Source organism: Mus caroli, unplaced genomic scaffold, assembly GCF_978045245.1.
Source record: "Mus caroli unplaced genomic scaffold, Mus_caroli_1 scaffold_11, whole genome shotgun sequence".
Classification (NCBI taxonomy): Eukaryota; Metazoa; Chordata; class Mammalia; order Rodentia; family Muridae; genus Mus; species Mus caroli.
This window is the reverse complement of record NW_028227266.1, coordinates 38,860,561-38,882,273: the sequence shown is the minus strand read 5'-3', so window position 1 is coordinate 38,882,273 and position 21,713 is coordinate 38,860,561. Positions and strand designations below refer to the sequence as shown.

The window sequence follows — 21,713 nt, the reverse complement described above, 5'->3', positions numbered from 1 at the left end:
TCCCTTCGCATTCCTCAGATGGAAATAGCTATGGAAGAGATTAAAGGCGCCGGGAATTGTTTACTTCTCCGCAGCGACAGAAAGAGCTGGAACAGTGGTACATAATTGATACCTCATTATTCTTTAACATGTCTCTGCTGCCAACCCTGCCTGCAGCATTTTAATAAGCTGAGAATCACTGGACCCCATCCCTGCCCGAAGGGATGGGTGCATCTGTTCTCAGCTCTGAGGACTGTCTGCCCTTGTTTATTAACTGGGAGACTTCAGTAAAAAACATGTTCTTGCCTGGGATGGGCTGCTCCCTCCTCACATTCCCAAACACGCACGGCCACACAGCCCTTTGTGCTATTTCCACACTCCTGTAGCTGTGGCATGAGCAATTGATGACTCCTGGCCGAAGCAGTTAACCCTTCCCTCTCCTTCCTCTGCAGTTCCTACTCCATCCTAAATACCGTATCATCCAGCTCGCTCGCGTTTGGCGACGGAGCGTTAGAGAGGCGGCAGTATGAAGATCAAGGACTTGGGGAGACAACGCCCCTCACTATCATCTGCCAGCCCATGCAGGTAAGGCTGATCATGAGGGTCATGTCCTCAAATCTAATCCTGACGGTTTTGTTTTGTTTTTTTGTTTTGTTTTGCTTTTCGAGACAGGGTTTCTTTGGGTAGCCCTGTCTGTCATGGAATTCACGTTGTACACCAGGCTGGCCTCAGACTCAGATATCCTTCTGTCTCTGCCTCCCAAGTGCTGAGATTAAAGGTGTGAGCCACCACGACCCAGCTAATCAGGATGCTTTGAGGACCATTCTCAGCATTGACCTTGCTCCTTCCAAAGGGTCCCTAACCTTATGAGGGGGAGTACACAAGATCACAAAGACACACAACAATCCAAAACAGGGGAAAGACGGGTGTGCAGTACTGTCTGTGGACAGTGCCACATGAATTTAAGCCTGGAAGCAAGGCCATCCCAAAGAAAGAAGAGGCTGTCTCTCTACTTGTGTCAGTAGAGTGAGGTTCTTAACATAGTAATGGGAATTGAACTCAGGACCTCTGGAAGGGCAATCAGTATTCTTAACTGTTGAGCCACCTTGGCAGCCATGCGATTCCCTTGGCATAGTGAGAATTCAGTATACTGGTGACACTCTGGGGACAGGCTGGAGAAGGGAGTAGGAGTCATTGTCACGCAGAATAGAGAAAAATTGAAACTTCAACATGTTAAGGATGGAAACCGGGGGTGGGGTGGGGGTGGGGGTGCTTTGTCTGGAGTTCAGGGTTTGAATTAAGGAATGCCAGGAGAGCAAGTGACAAAGTTCACAGTACCAAGCCACACATCAGCCCTGGCAAAGCAACAAGAAGCCAATGGAAGGGTGTTGGCCAGCAATGACCTAGCAGCCTGAGGCAACTGGGAAGAACTGATGCATCAGAAAGATGGATGTAGAAACATCTATGCAGTTCCACTAGCAGCTATGAAAGCCAGTACTTGTCTCAATTTGCCTGCATCGCCATAAGTGGTGCAGATGACCCCCGCTCCCCGAACCCATTCTGGAAATACCAACATATATGCAGCCCAGATCACAGCACACATGATGACTAGAATATGCAAAGCCTGGCTGCAGAGGTGGCTCCGCAGTTGAGAGCACCGGCTGCTCTTCCAGAGGTCCTGAGTTCAATTCCCAGCACCCCACATGGTGGCTTAGAACTATAATTCCAGTCCTAGTGAGTTCTTCCACCTCTGTGGACACTGCAGGCGAGTGGCACTCATACACGCATGCAGGCAAAGCGCCCATTCGCCTAAGTAATAAATGATACAACTGTAGAAAAAAGAACATGCAAAGCAGAGCAGTGGAGATAAAAGAGGCACGAGGCAGACACATGTGTGACAATAAGATTCCTCCCTCCCGGAAAGAGCTGATGATGCATCTCTTTGAAGGAGACAGCTGCCTTTCTAGATGACCGTCTGTCTCTACATTTATGGCTGGCTTGACGTGTGAACTTTAACTTGAGTAACCCTCCTGTTGCAGTAGAGGGAAGCAAAGAGCATAGTATTTTCATAATCCTTCCTACTTCAATGCACCTGCAGGTACCTCATGGGAGACCGAGAGTAACTTGTGGGGTCTGTAGGGTGGGTTTCTTACCCCCACTTTACAAGCAGGCCAGATTAATCTCATGGCAGTCAGGTAGGTCGTCAGAACTGCACAGTAGCAGGAGTTTTCTCAGTAGCTCAGCTCTCTTGGCAGGCACACAGGGTAGTCTGTGATGCTGTGTGTATCCTTACTCTCTTTCTTTCTCTGCAGCCCCTGAGAGTCAACAGCCAGCCTGGACCCCAGAAGCGATGCCTCTTTGTCTGTCGGCATGGGGAGAGGATGGACGTTGTATTTGGGAAGTACTGGCTGTCCCAATGCTTTGATGCCAAAGGTGAGTCTCTCCATTTATCCACTTTGACGCTCTGTGGTTTCGTTCACCCACAGTTAGTCGAAACCTAGTAAGAGGGAAAGTCCAAAATAAGCTATCTTAGTTAGGGTTTCTATTGCTGTGATGAAACACCATAATCAAAAAGCAAGTCGGGAGGAAAGGGTTGATTCACCTTCCATTTCCACATTGTAGTCCATCATTGAAGCCAGGGCTAGAACCTGGAGGCAGGAGCTGATGCAGAAGCCATGGAGAGGCACTGCTTACTGGCTTGCTCAGCCTGCTTTCTTATAAAACTCAGGACCTCTCGCCCAGGGATGGCCCCACCCACAGTGGGATGGGCCCTCCCATATCAATCAGTAATTAAGGAAATGCTCTACAGGCCTGCCTATAGCCCAATCATATAGAGGCATTCTCTTATTTGAGGTTTCCTCTTTTTAGATGAAATAATATTAGCCAACATACAAGCAGTCTGTGTGCTTTATACTGTAATCCTGCCCTTCTGGGTCGAATGATAAGATCTCAGGCTCTCCAACTGTGTCCCGCCCAGGTCACATCTCTTCTTCCAGTGTCTCCACAGTACAGATGCTACCCACCTACTAGATTTGAAACCACCCAGGTTTTCAAGTCCACTGCCAGGGTGTCACAGTACCATTTGCCTCACCTCACTTGATCACATAGATACAGCATCTTTTCCTAAGAAGCCAGAGTATATAATACAATAAGATGTTTTGTGCAAGACATCTATGTAATTTACATTACAGTATATCATTTTACTCTTCCTCATTGCTGTGGCTGACTTATAAGTTAGATGTTATCATAGGGGTGTCTGTGTGGGTAAAAACATAGTCTGTTCAGGATTTCGCACTGTCTACACTTTCAGGCATCTAGTGGGGCTCTTGTGATGCATCTTCTGTGTCTAAGGAGGACTGCTGGTGGTTGGTGGCCTACACAGCAATGCATACCTGTCTTGGCCTCTAGGGGGCACCATCAAGCTACTTTTATGTACAATGAGTCATTATTGAGGTAGTTAGAAAGTGCCTGGAATCTCAGAGTCCTTCTTGATTGTTTCAACTCTTAGGGGAAGATAAGCATTCTTGTCCCCATTCTATAAACTGAGGTATCAAGGAGCAAAGAGTAGCTGTGTCTTGCCTACGCCCATACAGCAAAATCAGTTCAGAGACATGAACTGGCTCTGTGGCTAGAATTCCTGCCTTAAATCACTGTGGGGCCATCCAGTTCGGTTCTCCCTCGAGTGGCATTTTGAGACTAGAAGTCTTGCCTTTATCTAGTTGTTACATTTACTGAGAAATCCCCTCGTTTCTGTCATCAGCAGGCGGTAGTGGAGTCTATGTCAGTCTTGTGAAGAAAAGGTGTCAGAATCAGTATTTCCCACTGCCCTCAGATGGCTTGATTAGTGTCTTTGACCAAGAAGGAGGAGGGGTCAGAATCACAGAAGAAAGTTTCGAGTAAACAGAAGACTATATAGCCTTTATTTGATCTTCTCCCCCTAGGCCGCTACATACGCACCAACCTGAACATGCCTCACAGTTTACCTCAGAGGAGCGGCGGTTTCCGGGATTACGAGAAAGATGCTCCAATCACTGTGTTTGGGTGTATGCAAGCAAGACTAGTGGGTAAGGGCTCTCCATGACTGTGTAGCATCTTCTGGCTCCTTCAACAGACCTGCACCACGGGTGTGAAAACACGCTTTGTGGGACTTTCCTTTTTGTTTGGTTGGAGACAGGGTCTTATAGACCAGACTGCCCTAGAACATCAGATGTTCCTGGCTTAGCCATCTGAGGACTGGGATTGCAGGTAGGATCCTGCTGTTTTGCAGATGTGTCCCCTGAGGAATGAGAGAAGGAAGGTCAGGTTTGGTTTACTTACTGGTGTAGTAGATGTTGCTAGCTCATGGCAGCAGCATCTGCCAGCATGGTATAAGAAGATGTGAGGGTAAGGAGGCGCTGTAGGGGCACTGCTGAATTTGTCCAGTGATGTTTTGAAGCTGTTCAGTCCTTTGAAAGTATTTTCTGTACTGGTTTTAACAGTTGTGCAAAAACTATGCCTTGTACTCTAAGGTCATCATTTACCTTGGGCAAGTTCCTGGTCTAGGTAGCAGAGACCCAAGGGTGAAGTTCCATGGAAACACACGTATGTGTTGTGGGTGACTATCAGACTATAAAGCTGACTAAATAGCAAACTCTACACGGAGTGTGAGAAGAATATTGAAGAAAGACAAAGGGTAGAATGAAAGAACAAGAGAGGGATGATTAAGAGGCAGGGTGAACTGGGGCCTCCAGTGAGAGTCATCTGAGTGAAGAGGGAGAGGGGCGTGGTTCTTGGTGTGGAGGACAATAAACACAATCAGAGGTCAGACATAGCATTGAGAGATCCCTGCAAAACATGGTCAGTGAGTTCTCTCTCTCTCTTTCTCCCATCTCCCTCTCTCTCACCCTCTCCTCCCCCTTCATAAATATGTAAAAATAAGTAGCATTAAGAGTACAGGGGAATCTGGCCGGATCAGCGCCGGGGTAGCGGGAGCACAGGGTTGCCTGACACCCGCCAGCTACCCACGACCCCCGCCGCAGGATTTTGGGACTGCTGGATCTTAAGACTTCTGGAGAGTGGAACACAGCTTCTGCTCCAATCCAATTGCACGCGGGACCAGAGACTGCATTAGTTAGGGAAGCAGAAAAACGGCCTGAGTAGGACCACAGGCCTCTTCCGGCTGGACCAGCACCTGGGTACCGTCAGCTACCCACGACCCCCGCCGCAGGATTTAGAGACTGCTGGTGAGTGGAACACAGCTTCTGCTCCAATCTTTAAACAGTGACAACGATAACAACTAACCCCAGAGATTACCAGATGGCGAAAGGTAAACGTAATAATCTTACTAACAGAAACCAAGACCACTCACCATCATCAGAACCCAGCACCCCCACTTCGCCCAGTCCAGGGCACCCCAACACACCGGAAAAGCTAGACACGGATTTAAAAGCATATCTCCTGATGATGATAGAGGACTTCAAGAAGGACTTTAATAACACACTTAAAGAAATGCAGGAGAACACTGCTAAACAGGCAGAAGACAATAAAGAGGAAGCACAAAAATCCCTTAAAGAATTGCAGGAGAACACTGCTAAAGAGTTACAAATCCTTAAAGAAAAACAGGATAACATAATCAAACAGGTAGAAGTCCTTACAGAAAAACAGGAAAACACATCCAAACAGATGATGGAAATGAACAAAACCATACTAGACCTAAAAAGGGAAGTAGACACAATAAAGAAAACGCAAAATGAGGCAACACTGGAGATAGAAACCCTAGGAAAGAAATCTGGAACCATAGATACGAGCATCAGCAACAGAATACAAGAGATGGAAGAGAGAATCTCAGGTGCAGAAGATTCCATAGAGAACATCGGCACAACAATCAAGCAAAATGTAAAATGCAAAAAGATCCTAACTCAAAACATCCAAGAAATACAGGACGCAATGAGAAGACCAAACCTACGGATAATAGGAGTGGATGAGAATGAAGATTTTCAACTCAAAGGACCAGCAAACATCTTCAACAAAATTATAGAAGAAAACTTCCCAAATCTAAAGAAAGAGATGCCCATGAACATACAAGAAGCCTACAGAACTCCAAATAGACTGGACCAGAAAAGAAATACCTCCCGACACATTATAATCAGAACAACAAATGCTCTAAATAAAGATAGAATACTAAAAGCAGTAAGAGAAAAAGGCCAAGTAACATATAAAGGCAAGCCTATCAGAATTACACCAGATTTTTCACCAGAGACTATGAAAGCCAGAAGATCCTGGACGGATGTTATACAGACACTAAAAGAACACAAATTCCAGCCCAGGCTACTATACCCAGCCAAACTCTCAATTAACATAGATGGAGAAACCAAAGTATTCCACGACAAAACCAAATTCACACATTATCTCTCCACGAATCCAGCCCTTCAAAGGATAATAACAGAAAAAAACCAATACAAGGACAGGAACCACGCCCTAGAAACAACAAGAAGGTAATCCCTCAACAAACCTAAAAGAAGACAGCCACAAGAACAAAATGCCAACTTTAACAACAATAATAACAGGAAACAACAATTACTTTTCCTTAATATCTCTTAATATCAATGGACTCAACTCCCCGATAAAAAGACATAGACTAACAAACTGGCTACACAAACAAGACCCAACATTTTGCTGCTTACAGGAAACTCATCTCAGAGAAAAGGATAGACACTACCTCAGAATGAAAGGCTGGAAAACAATTTTCCAAGCAAATGGCATGAAGAAACAAGCTGGAGTAGCCATTCTAATATCTGATAAGATTGACTTCCAACCCAAAGTCATTAAAAAAGACAGGGAGGGACACTTCATACTCATCAAAGGTAAAATCCTCCAAGAGGAACTATCAATCCTAAATATCTATGCTCCAAATACAAAGGCAGCCACATTCATTAAAGAAACTTTAGTAAATTTCAAAGCACACATTGCACCTCATACAATAATAGTGGGAGACTTCAACACACCACTTTCACCAATGGACAGATCATGGAAACAGAAACTAAACAGGGACACAGTGAAACTAACAGAAATTATGAATCAAATGGATCTGGCAGATATCTACAGAACATTCTATCCTAAAACAAAAGGATATACCTTCTTCTCAGCACCTCATGGTACCTTCTCCAAAATTGACCACATAATTGGTCACAAAGCAGGCCTCAACAGATATAAAAATATTGAAATTGTCCCATGCATCCTATCAGATCACCATGGACTAAGGCTGATCTTCAATAACAAAATAAATAATAGAAAGCCAACCCTCACGTGGAAACTGAACAACACTCTTCTCAATGATACCTTGGTCAAGGAAGGAATAAGGAAAGAAATTAAGGACTTTTTAGAGTTCAATGAAAATGAAGCCACAACATACCCAAACTTATGGGACGCAATGAAAGCATTTCTAAGAGGAAAACTCATAGCTCTGAGTGCCTCCAAAAGGAAACTAGAGAGAGCACACATTAGCAGCTTGACAACACACCTAAAAGCACTAGAACAAAAGGAAGCAAATTCACCCAAGAGGAGTAGACGGCAGGAAATAATCAAACTCAGGGGTGAAATCAACCAAGTGGAAACAAGAAAAACTATTCAAAGAATCAACCAATCAAGGAGCTGGTTCTTTGAGAAAATCAACAAGATAGATAAACCCTTAGCCAGACTCACTAGAGGGCACAGGGAAAGCATCCTAATTAACAAAATCAGAAATGAAAAAGGAGACATAACAACAGATCCTGAAGACATCCAAAACACCATCAGATCCTTCTACCAAAGGCTATACTCAACAAAACTGGAGAACCTGGATGAAATGGAGAAGTTCCTAGACAGATACCAGGTACCAAAGTTGAATCAAGATCAGGTTAATGATCTAAACAGCCCTATATCCCCCAAAGAAATAGAAGCAGTCATTAATAGTCTCCCAACTAAAAAAAGCCCAGGACCAGATGGGTTTAGTGCAGAGTTCTATCAGACCTTCAAAGAAGATCTAATCCCAGTTCTTCACAAAATAGAAACAGAAGGTACTCTACCCAACTCATTCTATGAAGCCACAATTACTCTGATACCTAAACCACAAAAAGACCCAACAAAGATAGAAAACTTCAGACCAATATCCCTTATGAATATTGATGCAAAAATCCTCAATAAAGTTCTTGCTAACCGAATCCAAGAACACATCAAAACAATCATCCATCCTGACCAAGTAGGTTTCATCCCAGGGATGCAGGGATGGTTCAATATACGGAAATCCATCAACGTAATCCAGTATATAAACAAACTCAAAGACAAAAACCACATGGTCATCTCGTTAGATGCGGAAAAAGCATTTGACAAGATCCAACACCCATTCATGATAAAAGTCTTAGAAAGATCAGGAATTCAAGGCCCATACCTAAACATGATAAAAGCAATCTACAGCAAACCAGTAGCCAACATCAAAGTAAATGGTGAGAAGCTTGAAGCAATCCCTCTAAAATCAGGGACTAGACAAGGCTGTCCACTTTCTCCATACCTATTCAACATTGTCCTTGAAGTCCTAGCCAGAGCAATTCGACAACAAAAGGAGATCAAAGGGATACAAATTGGAAAAGATGAAGTCAAAATATCACTTTTTGCAGATGATATGATAGTATATATAAGTGACCCTAAAAATTCCACCAGAGAACTCCTAAGCCTGATAAACAGCTTCGGTGAAGTAGCTGGATATAAAATTAACTCAAACAAATCAATGGCCTTTCTCTACACAAAGAATAAACAGGCTGAGAAAGAAATTAGGGAAACAACACCCTTCTCAATAGTCACAAATAATATAAAATATCTTGGCATGACTCTAAGGAAGTGAAAGATCTGTATAATAAAAACTTCAAGTCTCTGAAGAAAGAAATTATAGAAGATCTCAGAAGATGGAAAGATCTCCCATGCTCATGGATTGGCAGGATCAACATTGTAAAAATGGCTATCTTGCCAAAAGCAATCTACAGATTCAATGCAATCCCCATCAAAATTCCAAATCAATTCTTCAACGAATTAGAAAGTGCAATCTGCAAATTCATCTGGAATAACAAAAAACCTAGGATAGCAAAAACTCTTCTCAAGGATAAAAGAACCTCTGGTGGAATCACCATGCCGGACCTAAAGCTCTACTACAGAGCAATTGTGATAAAAACTGCATGGTACTGGTATAGTGACAGACAAATAGACCAATGGAATAGAATTGAAGACCCAGAAATGAACCCACACACCTACGGTCACTTGATCTTCGACAAGGGAGCTAAAAACATCCAGTGGAAGAAAGACAGCATTTTCAACAAATGGTGCTGGCACAACTGGTTGTTAACATGTAGAAGAATGCGAATCGATCCATTCCTATCTCCTTGTACTAAGGTCAAGTCTAAGTGGATCAAGGAACTTCACATAAAACCAGAGACACTGAAACTTATAGAGGAGAAAGTGGGGGAAAGCCTTGAAGATATGGGCACAGGGGAAAAATTCTTGACTAGAACAGCAATGGCTTGTGCTGTAAGATCGAGAATTGACAAGTGGGACCTCATGAAACTACAAAGCTTCTGCAAGGCTAAAGACACCATCAATAAGACAAAAAAACCACCAACAGATTGGGAAAGGATCTTCACCTATCCTAAATCAGATAAGGGACTAATATCCAATATATATAAAGAACTCAAGAAGGTGGACTCCAGAAAGTCAAATAACCCCATTAAAAAATGGGGCTCAGAACTGAACAAAGAATTCTCACCTGAGGAATACCGAATGGCAGAGAAGCACCTGAAAAAATGTTCAACATCCTTAATCATCAGGGAAATGCAAATCAAAACAACCCTGAGATTCCACCTCACACCAGTCAGAATGGCTAAGATCAAAAATTCAGGTGACAGCAGATGCTGGCGAGGATGTGGAGAAAGAGGAACACTCCTCCATTGTTGGTGGGATTGCAAGCTTGTACAACCACTCTGGAAATCAGTCTGGCGGTTCCTCAGAAAATTGGACATAGTACTACCGGAGGATCCAGCAATACCTCTCCTGGGCATATATCCAGAAGATGTCCCAACCGGTAAAAAGGACACATGCTCCACTATGTTCATAGCAGCCCTATTTATAATAGCCAGAAGCTGGAAAGAACCCAGATGTCCCTCAACAGAGGAATGGATACAGAAATTATGGTACATTTACACAATGGAGTACTACTCAGCTATTAAAAAGAATGAATTTATGAAATTCCTAGCCAAATGGATGGACCTGGAGGGCATCATCTTGAGTGAAGTAACACAATCACAAAAGAACTCACACAATATGTATTCATTGATAAGTGGATATTAGCCCAAAACTTAGGATACCCAAGATATAAGATACAATTTGATAAACGCATGAAACTCAAGAAGAATGAAGACCAAAGTGTGGACACTGTGCCCCTTCTTAGAATTGGGAACAAAACACCCAGGGAAGGAGTTACAGAGACAAAGTTCGTAGCTGTGATGAAAGGATGGACCATTTAGAGACTGCTGTATCCAGGGATTCGTCCCATAATCAGCTTCTAAACGCTGACACCATTGCATACACTAGCAAGATTTTGCTGAAAGGACCCAAATATAGCTGTCTCTTGTGAGACGATGCCGGGGCCTAGCAAACACAGGAGTGGATGTTCACAGTCAGCTATTGGATGTATCACAGGGCTCCCAATGGAGAAGCTAGAGAAAGTACCCAAGGAGCTAAAGGGATCTGCAACCCTATTGTTGGAACAACATGATGTACTAACCAGAACCCTGGAGCTCTTGTCTCTAGCTGCATATGTATCGAAAGAAGGCCTAGTCGGCCATCAATGGAAAGAGAGGCCCTTTGGACTTGCAAATTTTATATGCCCCAATATAGGGGAATGCCAGGGCCAAAAGAATGGGAATGGGTGGGTAGGGAAGTGGGGGGCGCTATGGGGGACTTTTGGGATAGTATTGGAAATGTAATTGAGGAAAATATGTAATAAAAATATTAAAAAAAATAAATAAATAAATCAAATTGATTATCTTTAAAAAAAAAAAAAAGAGTACAGGGGATATGAGCTCTTCTTGTTTGTAGAGCAGAGGTTGAGGCAGGTCAAGAGAAGGAGCTATCAAGATGAGCAAGTCCATGGAAGACATTGACACCACATGAAGATACATAAAGTTTACATTGTAGAGAAAGGAAGTGATTCACACAAGGAAACAGTAAAGCATTAGAGCATTGGATGTTGGGTTTGGACAGCTGAGATTGGGGCTAGCACACTGGAATTGTAGCCATGTCTGATTGTTACAGTATCAGTTCTCTCCCTGGTTTTAAGCATCTTCCTTGTAGAGGTCAGAGCATTATCCTTGGTAGCCTCCCTTAACAGGCCATTTTGCTGCGTGCTGGCACCAGTAAGAAGGAAAGGAAAAGGAAGAGGCCCATTGTTTGGCCCTCTCCATGGATGCACTAATGAAGGGCCTGACTACTAGGCTCTCTGCAAGCTCCTACTGGGACAGGGGGGATTATGGGTCTCTTGACACCATTCCAGTGAGGGTCAGGATGATGCCCAAGTGAACGCATCATGCTGATTGTCTGTTGATTTGCTCGGCAGGTGAAGCCTTGTTAGAAAGTAATACTGTTATTGATCACGTGTATTGCTCACCATCCCTCCGCTGCGTTCAGACTGCACATAATATATTGAAAGGTAAGGCTCTGGGCTGGACAGAGGTAACATGCTCCATCCTTCCGCTTCCTGTCCCTACTGCAGGGTTATGGGGTTTCAAAATCAGAAAGTTTACTTTGTTTTCTGTTTGTTTCTGAGACTGGGTTTCAAGGTGACATGTAGCCTAGGTTATCCTTGAACCTACAGCAATCCTCCTGCCTCGTCCTCCTGAATGCTAGGATTTACTGGCTTGAGACACCATGGCTTGCAGAAATCTAGAACTTTTATTGAGGTTTCTTCTGCAAGGTGACAACCTTACACAGTATTATCCAGATAAATAAAGGGAGAATATTACTATGTTTCCCTTAAGGATTTTAAGCTGTCTTAGATGGATTGTGGCTGGACAGAATATTTATAACTTTTACAGAGGGGATTCCTTTTGCATTTAAGCAGTGAAACGATCTTGCCTGATTTCTAGATATTTTCTGTAGTAACTGAGTTGTTGAGTGTTCCACACCATCACCATCTTAGTTTCTTCAGTTAAGTGGAAAGACTTATTCATTCGTTCATTTATTCATTCTTTCTTTTACTTTTTGAGACATAGTCTGACTGTGTAGATTGGTTGGTCTGGAACACCCTGTATAGACCAAATTGGCTTCACACTCACAGAAATCCACCTGCCTCTACCTCCTAAGTGCTGGGATTAAAGGTGTACACCACCATTCCCTACAAATTGGATGGCTGTAAGAGCTCTGTTGCTGTAAAAGCACTCAATGTTCACCCTGAAATCTGTGGACATTTGCATTGGGGCAATCTCCCTTCGCACCCCATTGGAAGGAAGACTGGCCAGACAAACAAATGAGCCAGAAATAAAAAAGCCAGCAAAGACTTGGACACGACACTTGAGTCCTCAGTTCTTCAACGTTAAGTAAACCTTCCTCTCGGTAGAGAGGCCTCTGTGTAGTAACTGCACACAGAGAAAGAGGACTAAATCACAAATATAAGGGGAAAAGTTATACTCCGAGGGAATCACAGGAGGATAAAACAGAACTTGAACACTGTCACATGTAAATGTTCAACATGGGGGTCCCTGATAAACAAAGCGAGTAACTGATGTAATGTTCAAGTACAGTGTAAGCTACTACACAGTAGTCGGTGCCTAGAGAACATCTGGAGCTTTTGAGTGTGAGACTTTGTTTTGTAGACATCAAGGAATTTACTGTAGAGAGAAGAGTTGGAACGTAGAAATGAGTTGGGGTGGTGGTGCACACCTGTAATCCCAGCACTCCAGAGGAAGCTGAGACAGGAGGATTGAGAACTTGTGGCAAGCCTAGTGTATACAGCGAGACTTTTGTCTCTGAAGTCCAAGAGAGAGTCACAGGCTTGGACAAATTGAGTAATGAGAGTGGAAGGAAGAGTTCCTCTTAAATCAGGTAGCAGCCAGCATACAAGGTCGGGGTGCGGCCAGAGTAATAAATGTACATGTTGATAAAACAGAAATCTTATTTTATTTTTTTAAGCACATGCTTTACGTATAGCTATGTAATTTACATATTAACTAACACTGTAAAACACAAGTTTTACAAACCTTATCCAAACCTCTGTGCTTCCGACTTATGTAGTTCATTAGGTCTAGTAGGAATGGAATAACTGCCTTGTAATTTTAAAAGAAAAAATTGAGATTGTAGTATAATTACATCATTTCCCCTTTCCTTCGCTCCTCCCAAACGGCCCACACACCTGTCTCTGCCATCCTTATGATTTCTTCCTTCATTATTTGTTACATATGAGTGTATATTTCTAAATACATAACTACAATCTGCTCAGTTGGTACACTGCTACCTGCGTGTTTTCAGGACTGAGCATTTAGTGTTGGACAGCCAATCAACACGCTTTTCCCTGGAGAAGGCTGCACTCCCACGCTGAGCATTCCCCAGTCGCCCACAGTTCCTTGTCTAGGGTTGAGACCTCATGGGTCTCCTCCATGCCCCGTCCTCCCTCGTATCTGTTGATGTCATTCTTGTTCAGTGCATGTTTGGTGGTCATGTTTGAGAAACGTCATGGGTGTGGCTTCTCATGTTCCCAGGAGACACAATCTGGTAGCAAACTCCCTGATGCTCTGTTTTCTCCAATCTTTCTGGTCCCTCTTTCACAGTGTTTCCCTGACCCTTAGGTGTGGGAGTGTTTGTAGATGTATCCATTGGGGCCGGGCTCCTCAATTCTGCATTTGATTAGTCGTGGCTTTCTGTAATAGTCTCCATCTGGTGCAGAGAGAAGTCTCTGAGTGAGGGGTGAGGACACACGTATCTGTGGATATTTAGTATGTGGGCGGGGATTGTGTTGGTTTAGTAAAGTGATAAGTTGTAGGTTCTCCTCCAAGATCCATAATTTCACTAGCCCTGAGCAGTTGGCTAGGCTTCTGGTACCAGGCATGGTCTCCCTCTTGTTTAGTGGGTCTTAAGAAGTCCAGTTAGAGAGCTGTTGGTTGCTGCCACGGTGTGGATGCCACTACTACACTGTTAGGGTTGTCCTGACATGCTCATCATCACTGTGGCTCAGAGACACTATAGCTAGGTAGGACTTACGGTTTCTTCCCTCCTTTGAAAGTTTGCATGGTACATCCTGGTCTACCTTATCATGTTTTATATCAGTTTATCCTGTGGTTCATTTTTCCATTGGGACTCTTCTCATCTTACTCCTACTTCATCCCTAAGGTTTACAACAAGACAATCACTTGAAGATTCGGGTGGAGCCGGGCTTATTTGAATGGACAAAGTGGGTTGCTGGAAGCACATTACCAGCATGGATACCTCCATCAGAGTTAGCTGCAGCCAACCTGAGTGTTGATACAACCTACAGGTAACTCGTGTTTCCTTAGGGCCCCGTGTCCTGTACTGTCACCAGACCATGTTCAACAAGCTGATGATAAACCTAGCAAAGCCTACAGGGAATTCATCGTGGTAGAAACCAAGCTACGATTTTAGAAAGCAAAACTGGGGGACATCCAGTGTTTACTTGTATTTAATATTAGCATAAGTTATACTCCTTACCCCACCCACGCTGGCGTTCAAATTTCCTAATCGATTGTAAAGCCATTTTGTATGTTAGGGGCATACACAACGTGGTCATAAAACAGCTCAGTGGATTAGGGACGTGACAGTGTGTCACCTTCCATTTTTCCTTTAAATTTTCCAAATCATTTGTTCTTTTATCCTTTTGAGATGGGGGTCTCATTATGTAGCCCAGGCTAACCTGTAACTATGATGCCCCTGTCTCTGTCTCCCAAGTGCTGTGACTACAGGCATGGGCTACTACTAGATTTTTAATTCTTCTTTCTATGCTCATTTATTACTTCTATGATCCCAGAAAGTAAAAGTGAATAAGATGTGTGTATGTGTGGAGTGTGTGTGTGTGTGTGTGTGTGTGTGTGCATGCACGTGTACACATGTAAGCACTCTACTGTGCTATGGCCCCATCCCAGAGAGCCATTTTTATTTATGAAAGAGTCCAAGTGGCTTGCCTATGGTAAAACATTTAGTGACCATGCATGGAAATAATAACTATAACATTATTATTGTAAAAATTAACATCTATTAATGTCTATTACTATTTTTCTGTGTGTTCTGCCTTGGATTCATTCTCCTCCTGATTTCCACTAGATTTCTGTTTCCACTAGACATACTCTGTGCTTGGTCTTTTGTTTTTTTGATTTAATGCTCCTAGGCGAACAATCCACATGCCTGGTAAAGAATTAACCAAAAATAATACAGTGATAATACCATTCAAAAACCCACCCACACACTGAGGAAGGCCAGGTAATTACAACCATTCTGGTAGGGAAATTAAACTCCTCTGTCTTAGAGCGTGTTACAGTAATTGCTTACCCCAATAAGCCCATATAAAAAACAGACAACCCAGTTATTACATTTATAAGCTATATGTCTAGATTGGGCAGCTCTATCACTATACTGATTTATTCTCTAGCTATGAGACCTCTTGTTACTTGTGGCTTCTCCAGGCCATTGGTTCTGCTCCATCTTCCTTCCAACTCCCCTTCCACTGTTTTCCAAGACCTCCTGCCCCTCCTTTCCCCTCCACTGGCCAGTCATCAGCTCTACTCATCATTTGACCAGTCAGAATGGGGAGAAGATTCAGTGAGGTTACCTGAGTATGTGACCCACTCCTCATTGGGAGCAATCCCTCTTGAGGAAGCAGAATTAACATCAAAATACAAACCGCACCAGGACAACCCACAGCAAGAGCAGAATTTGGCAGAGTGATCAGTCTGCTTGGAATAGTCTTTCATGTACTCTTTGCTATCCTCTCCTTTCAAATACCTTAACTATGAATCATCCATTGAATCACTGGGCAAGAACTAAGATAACCCAGCCACTCAGCCCAGTGGCTGCTTTGGGTCTTAACATTATCTCCCTGGCATATATCAAATTGGACTCTTCACTATAAACTTCACACTTTGCTCTGTCTTATCTCTGGCTACTCTTTTTCTTTTTTTGGGGGGGGGGGAATATCAGTAGACTACTGTCCCCATACCAACAGCTGTCACCTTTCTGGCTTGTTACTGCTGACATTGGTAAAGTAACTTTTCTCTCTCTCCATCCAGCCCTGTCCAGGTCATGTTCAGATGACTAGGTTTTAGTTTCCTGTTCTACAACATTTCCCTACAAAGTTCTGCAAGTGCTTCTTTGCTGAGTCTTTTGGCGTATGTGGGCCACACCCATCGTAGGCAGGATGAAGGCTGGGAATTCCTGGATCAAGACATGGTTCTTGTTCCAGGTTTCCTTTTCCCTTTTAAAATTCAGTGTAACAGGCATTAAAAATTCTTTACCGGGAGAGCAGATTGTTCACCTAGGAGCATTAAAAAAATAATAGCCTAGCACGGAGCATGGTCTAATGGAGACATTAGATCAGGAGGATGACGCCAGGACAGAACACACAGATCCTGACACAGAAATTTTTCTGTCAGTGCTGAGTGGGACTAGAAAGTCTCTAATCCTGTGAAAAAGCTGAGAAAGCCCATGGTAAAGCATATGTGAGGCTTAGAGTAGAGATCACCACGGTGTCATCATAGAACCAAATGAGTAGATCTGTGGAGCGAGCAAATGAAACTCATATGGTGACATGGAGAACAACCCCAAAAGTCAGCATCATCAAAACCAAGTGTGCTCTGCTCAAATAGCCCTGGCTCTGGGGCTCAGTGGAGAAGGTCATCTGCTGCTCGTGCAGACCTCAGCTTGGTTCTGAGCACCCATATGGCTGCTCAAAATTGTCGGTAACTCCATTTCCAGATGACATGATGCCTCTTCTGACCATCTCATGCTCTTATACACACGTGGTCCACTTACTATACACTCAGCCACATACACATATAATTAAATAGGTAAGTAAGTAAGTAAAAAGGAGTCTTGGCTGCTTGCAACAAGGACCATACAGAACAGGAGGGAAGGACTGGAGACTGAGTGAGGGAGCTGTCCCAGGCTAGTGACTCATATCTCACTATCATCCACAGGAACAAGAGCAGCCTGTGGGCTGTGGGTAGAAAGAAGGCTAGGGAGCTGGGCCAAGACTGTAGTGAGAAACACAAAAACAAAATATTCTACCAGCTGGCAAGCACTTCAGAGCAGGGTACAGGGCTCTGACGCTTGGTGGGAGAAGGGGGAAAGGAAGGACAGAGGACTGAAGGATATCTTAGATCTGGGGAGTGAGTGAGGTAAGCTCAAGGCAAAAGCCTGAACTACAGTTGGACCAGTATAGGTTGGAGAAGAGGGTAGCCATGGGAGAATGCTTGGAGAACCAACAAGGAGCACTTAAACTGTAGGTAGAGATGTGGTTGGGAGTTGACCTGACTCTAACAGCAATGCAGGACCTTATAGGTGTAGCTAGCAGTGAGATAGATCATGCTTATAGGAGAAACTTAGACTTTGTCCCATAGCCATCAGGACAGCCTTCAGGATGCTGGGAGAAGCCAAAGGCAAGAGCAGATAAGGAGCTAGGTCCTAGAATTCCATTTTTCATTTACACGAATCTCAAATGGTCTCATAAATGGCCATAAAGTGACTCTCTGACCATACAATGTGGCTTTTTGCTACAGAATGAGGAGAAGGGAGAGCTCCTGGGAGACAGGATAACGTGGATGGCAGTGGAGCCACATAAGAGGTGGAGTGGAAAGAGGAGGCCAGGAAGAAGAGTTCATTCCAGAACAAAGATGTCCATCCCTAAGTGGTGGTGACCCCTGCCTCTACCTTTCCTTCAGGGAACAGTCAGGTAGCGAGAATCAGGAAACTTTCTCCGGGGAGAAATGTGCCTGCTGAATGGTTAGAAAAATGAGGTTTCCTCCAAACACAACAGTATTAAGCTTCCTGATAGTAAAATAGAGAATGGAATGGGCAGTCTTCTAGGATGTTTGTTTGTTTGTTTGGTTGGTTGGTTGGTTGGTTGTTTGTTTGGTTGGTTGGTTAGTTGATTGATTGGTTGGTTGGTTGGTTAGTTGGGTGATTGGTTGGTTGGTTGGTTGGTTTTGGGTTGGTTGGTTGGTTTGTTGTTCATTTGTTTATTTGGTTGGTTGATTGGTTGGTTGATTTTGGGTTGGTTGGTTGGTTGGTTGGTTAGTTGGTTGATTGGTTGGTTGGTTGGTTGGTTGACCTGTGTATTTGAGAGAGTATTTTGCTTTGTAACACAGGCTGGCCTTCAACTTCCACTGGCATTCTCCTGCCTTCGCCCCATGAAAGCTTGAAATTTCAGGTTTGTGTTGGCATACCCAACTAAGATGAGTGATCTTGAAGAAAAGCAGAAACTGCCCTGTTTAAGTAAGAGGTTCAGATCACAGGGCACATCCAAGACTCAGATTCAGATCTCAGCTCTATGAGTTACTAAAGACTCAAACAAATTGGCTGTCACCTTGGGACCTGCTTTGTCACTTAGAGGTTTAGAATTTTTGGAAATGTTGTGAAAAGATTATCCTAGAAGAATGCAGGCATTGCACTTGCATATACCCCCACACGTGGAAGCCCCTCAGTAAATATTTTTAGCACTAATTTTAACAGTATATAATTTACAAATTATAATCAAGATGTCATGTGAGATTAGAGAACTTAACAATGCCTGGACCAGGTTCCACACATTCAACAATTAAAGGCATGGGAAATAGAAAAGGCATAGGATGTAAGATAAGACAAACATCTCCTAGATCAAAACATCTATAAAATAAAAGGAGAGTGTAAACAGAACAAGGTGGGCCCCAAGGGACTGGTCAACATGGTGAGTGCTTTGATCCCTCTCTTAAAAGTCCTTGTATACACTAGCAAGATTTTGCTGAAAGGACCCAGATATAGCTGTCTCTTGTGAGACAATGCCAGGGCCTAGCAAACACAGAAGTGGATGCTCACAGTCAGCTATTGGATGGATCACAGGGCCCCCAATGGAGGAGCTAGGGAAAGTACCCAAGGAGTTAAAGGGATCTGCAACCCTATAGGTGGAACAACATTATGAACTAACCAGTACCCCAGAGCTCTTGACTCTAGCTGCATATGTATCACTGGAAAGAGAGGCCCATTGGACTTGCAAACTTTATATGCCCCAGTACAGGGGAACGCCAGGGCCAAAAAATGGGAGTGGGTGGGTACGGGAGTGGGGGGGGGGAGTGTATTGGGGACTTTTTGGATAACATTGGAAATGTAAATGAGGAAAATACCTAATAAAAGTAATTCTAAAAAAAAAAAAAAAAAAAAGTCCTTGTATATGGTATCACAGCTATGGTTTCCATCTATAGCCTCCCCGATCTGGTTCACACAGAGAGCTTCTCAAGTGGAGATATTAATTCATCGTTATGTCCCTCAGGCTTTTCCTAGTGCTGGATGCATGGTTTAAAATAAAACACAAAGAGAAGGGAGTGACCGATGAAAGTTTCATAAGCTCATAAATAGATGGGCAGCACAACTGTTTTTCAAAGCTCTCCTTGCAGCTCACTGTGACTTAGGTTGCCTAAGAGAGAATCTCGGACATCCCAGGTGATCTATACAAACGGAGTCAATCAGTCTCCCCCTTGCTTCCTGTTAGCCATGTGATTAGGACTCTTGATGACTATTAATGTCAAGAATACGTAGTCAGTCTGCTCAGGTGTGTCCCTGTGGATAAGGCATTCACTCACTGGATGCTTCATTTTTCTAGCGAGTCACAGTGGAGACCATAGTCTTTCAACCTCACATCCACATAATGGTCTCTTCCTCGGGCCTCCTTCCTTTCCAGAGAAATGGATAAGCAGAAATAGGGGCTCCTCTGAGAGGCCTTGACATATTTAGAATGATGTCATTCACTTTATCTCTGGGTGGAAGTGTCAAAATGTTTCCTTGCTCTGTTTGCCTTTGCATTGTAGACCTCACATTCCAGTCAGCAAATTGGCGATTTCGGAATCCTATGACACCTACATCAATAGGAGTTTCCAGGTGACGAAAGAGATAATAAGTGAATGCAAAAGTAAAGGTAGGTGGCATTGTTTGGGACTGTCCATTTAAACATATTTAGGTATAGGAACAGCTCTCCTTCATGCTTGGTGAACCGGTTGAGATGTCTGAATTTGCTTTGTCAACTGTAATAGAAGAGAAATGTCCAGGCTCTCTTGTAGTTCAGTTTGTGATCATCTTTGAGGATCTAACATGGAAGTTATCATACAGGAACCCAGTAGATGATGCCATTACCACATTAAGTAACTTGGGATCGGTATTGTGTCTAGTCATCTTGTACCTTATGGAGGGGATACCCAGCTGTAATTCCCAGAAGTTCCATAGAATTAATTCCATCCTGGTTTACCTACGATGATCTGGGATGAGAACACCTACACACAAACTCACCCACAGGAATGCATGCATACAAGGCCCCTGCTGTCACCAGCCAAGAGCAGGGACGGGTGAGGCTCAAGTCTATTTGCATCTTCTAGAGTCTGATCTCAAATAGTTGATGGCATGTAGGACCAACTGTCCACCATAACTCTTAGGTTAATATATTTATACTCTGGGAGCAAAGAATGCAGCTTGATCCACAAAGATGCCAACGGTGGGTAGCCACGGGCAACCGAGGAAGGACGATTCCCTCATTATAATTATTATTGATATGCTTCTTTGAAGATACATGAAGCATGGTGCTCTCAGCTATGGGGTCTCCAGTGCTCACAGTTCTGCAGTGGTGACATTTAAAACTGTTCTAGATGGGCTGGCTCAGGGGGCCTGCCACCATGGTCGGCTTGTGTCTTGATTATGGTAATGGTTAGACAGAGATATGGTGAGGACATTACCATAAACTGTATGCTCACACACAAAGCCGCCGTGCTGATGAGTCTGGTGAGATCAGAATTATGACTCGTACCCGTGTCCATGTCCATGGTTTTGATGGTAAACCACATCATGAAACATCAAATCATGGAGGAGGCTGGGTGAAGGGACCTGAGACCTCCTTACACCAGTAGGGTGATTATTTCTACTTTATCTTTTTAAAAATAATTTGTAGTTCTTTTAAAATTATCATACAGTGTATTGGATAGTATTAGGACATTTTCAAACGACATGTGTTTTAGTAGATTCTCCTGCCCTACATTGACCTATTTTGTTGCAGTGTCCAGGACCAAACCCAGAGCATTCTGCATGCTGGAAATGCCCATCCACTGGACTCCATCCCTCGACTTCCTTAGAGCTGTTAATTAATACATAATAATTGTACATATTCATACAGTGTGATTTCAATATATGCATATGCGATGTAGAGTGAAACAGACACTGCAGTGAACCTTTCTCATTTCCTAGGAAATAACATTCTGATTGTGGCCCACGCATCTTCCCTCGAAGCGTGTACCTGCCAGCTCCAAGGTCTGTCCCCGCAGAACTCAAAGGACTTCGTACAAATGGTCCGGAAGGTAATTCTGTCTTGCATTTATTGGGCCAGTGGTGCTTTGTGTTTTTATAGCTGTTGGGCAACTGGCTAAAAGCTCATTTCCTTGAAGCAGAATTTTCTGCTGAGCTGGGAAGACTCGGTTACTGATCAACTCAGCCAAGATGTGTTCAGT

The 21,713-nt window shown here is 43.5% G+C and overlaps 1 protein-coding gene across 2 annotated transcripts in view; it reads left to right on the top strand.

Moving 5' to 3' along the window:
- Ubash3b (ubiquitin associated and SH3 domain containing B) overlaps positions 1-21,713 on the top strand; it is a 156,854-nt gene that overhangs the window by 131,672 nt on the left and 3,469 nt on the right. For both annotated transcript variants that reach the window (XM_021172197.3, XM_029481520.2), the window contains exons 7-13: positions 432-564; positions 2,292-2,412; positions 3,921-4,043; positions 11,594-11,686; positions 14,359-14,503; positions 20,034-20,140; positions 21,454-21,563. In XM_021172197.3, the coding sequence (XP_021027856.1) occupies positions 432-564; positions 2,292-2,412; positions 3,921-4,043; positions 11,594-11,686; positions 14,359-14,503; positions 20,034-20,140; positions 21,454-21,563 (832 nt within the window). The remainder of the gene's footprint in view (positions 1-431; positions 565-2,291; positions 2,413-3,920; positions 4,044-11,593; positions 11,687-14,358; positions 14,504-20,033; positions 20,141-21,453; positions 21,564-21,713) is intronic.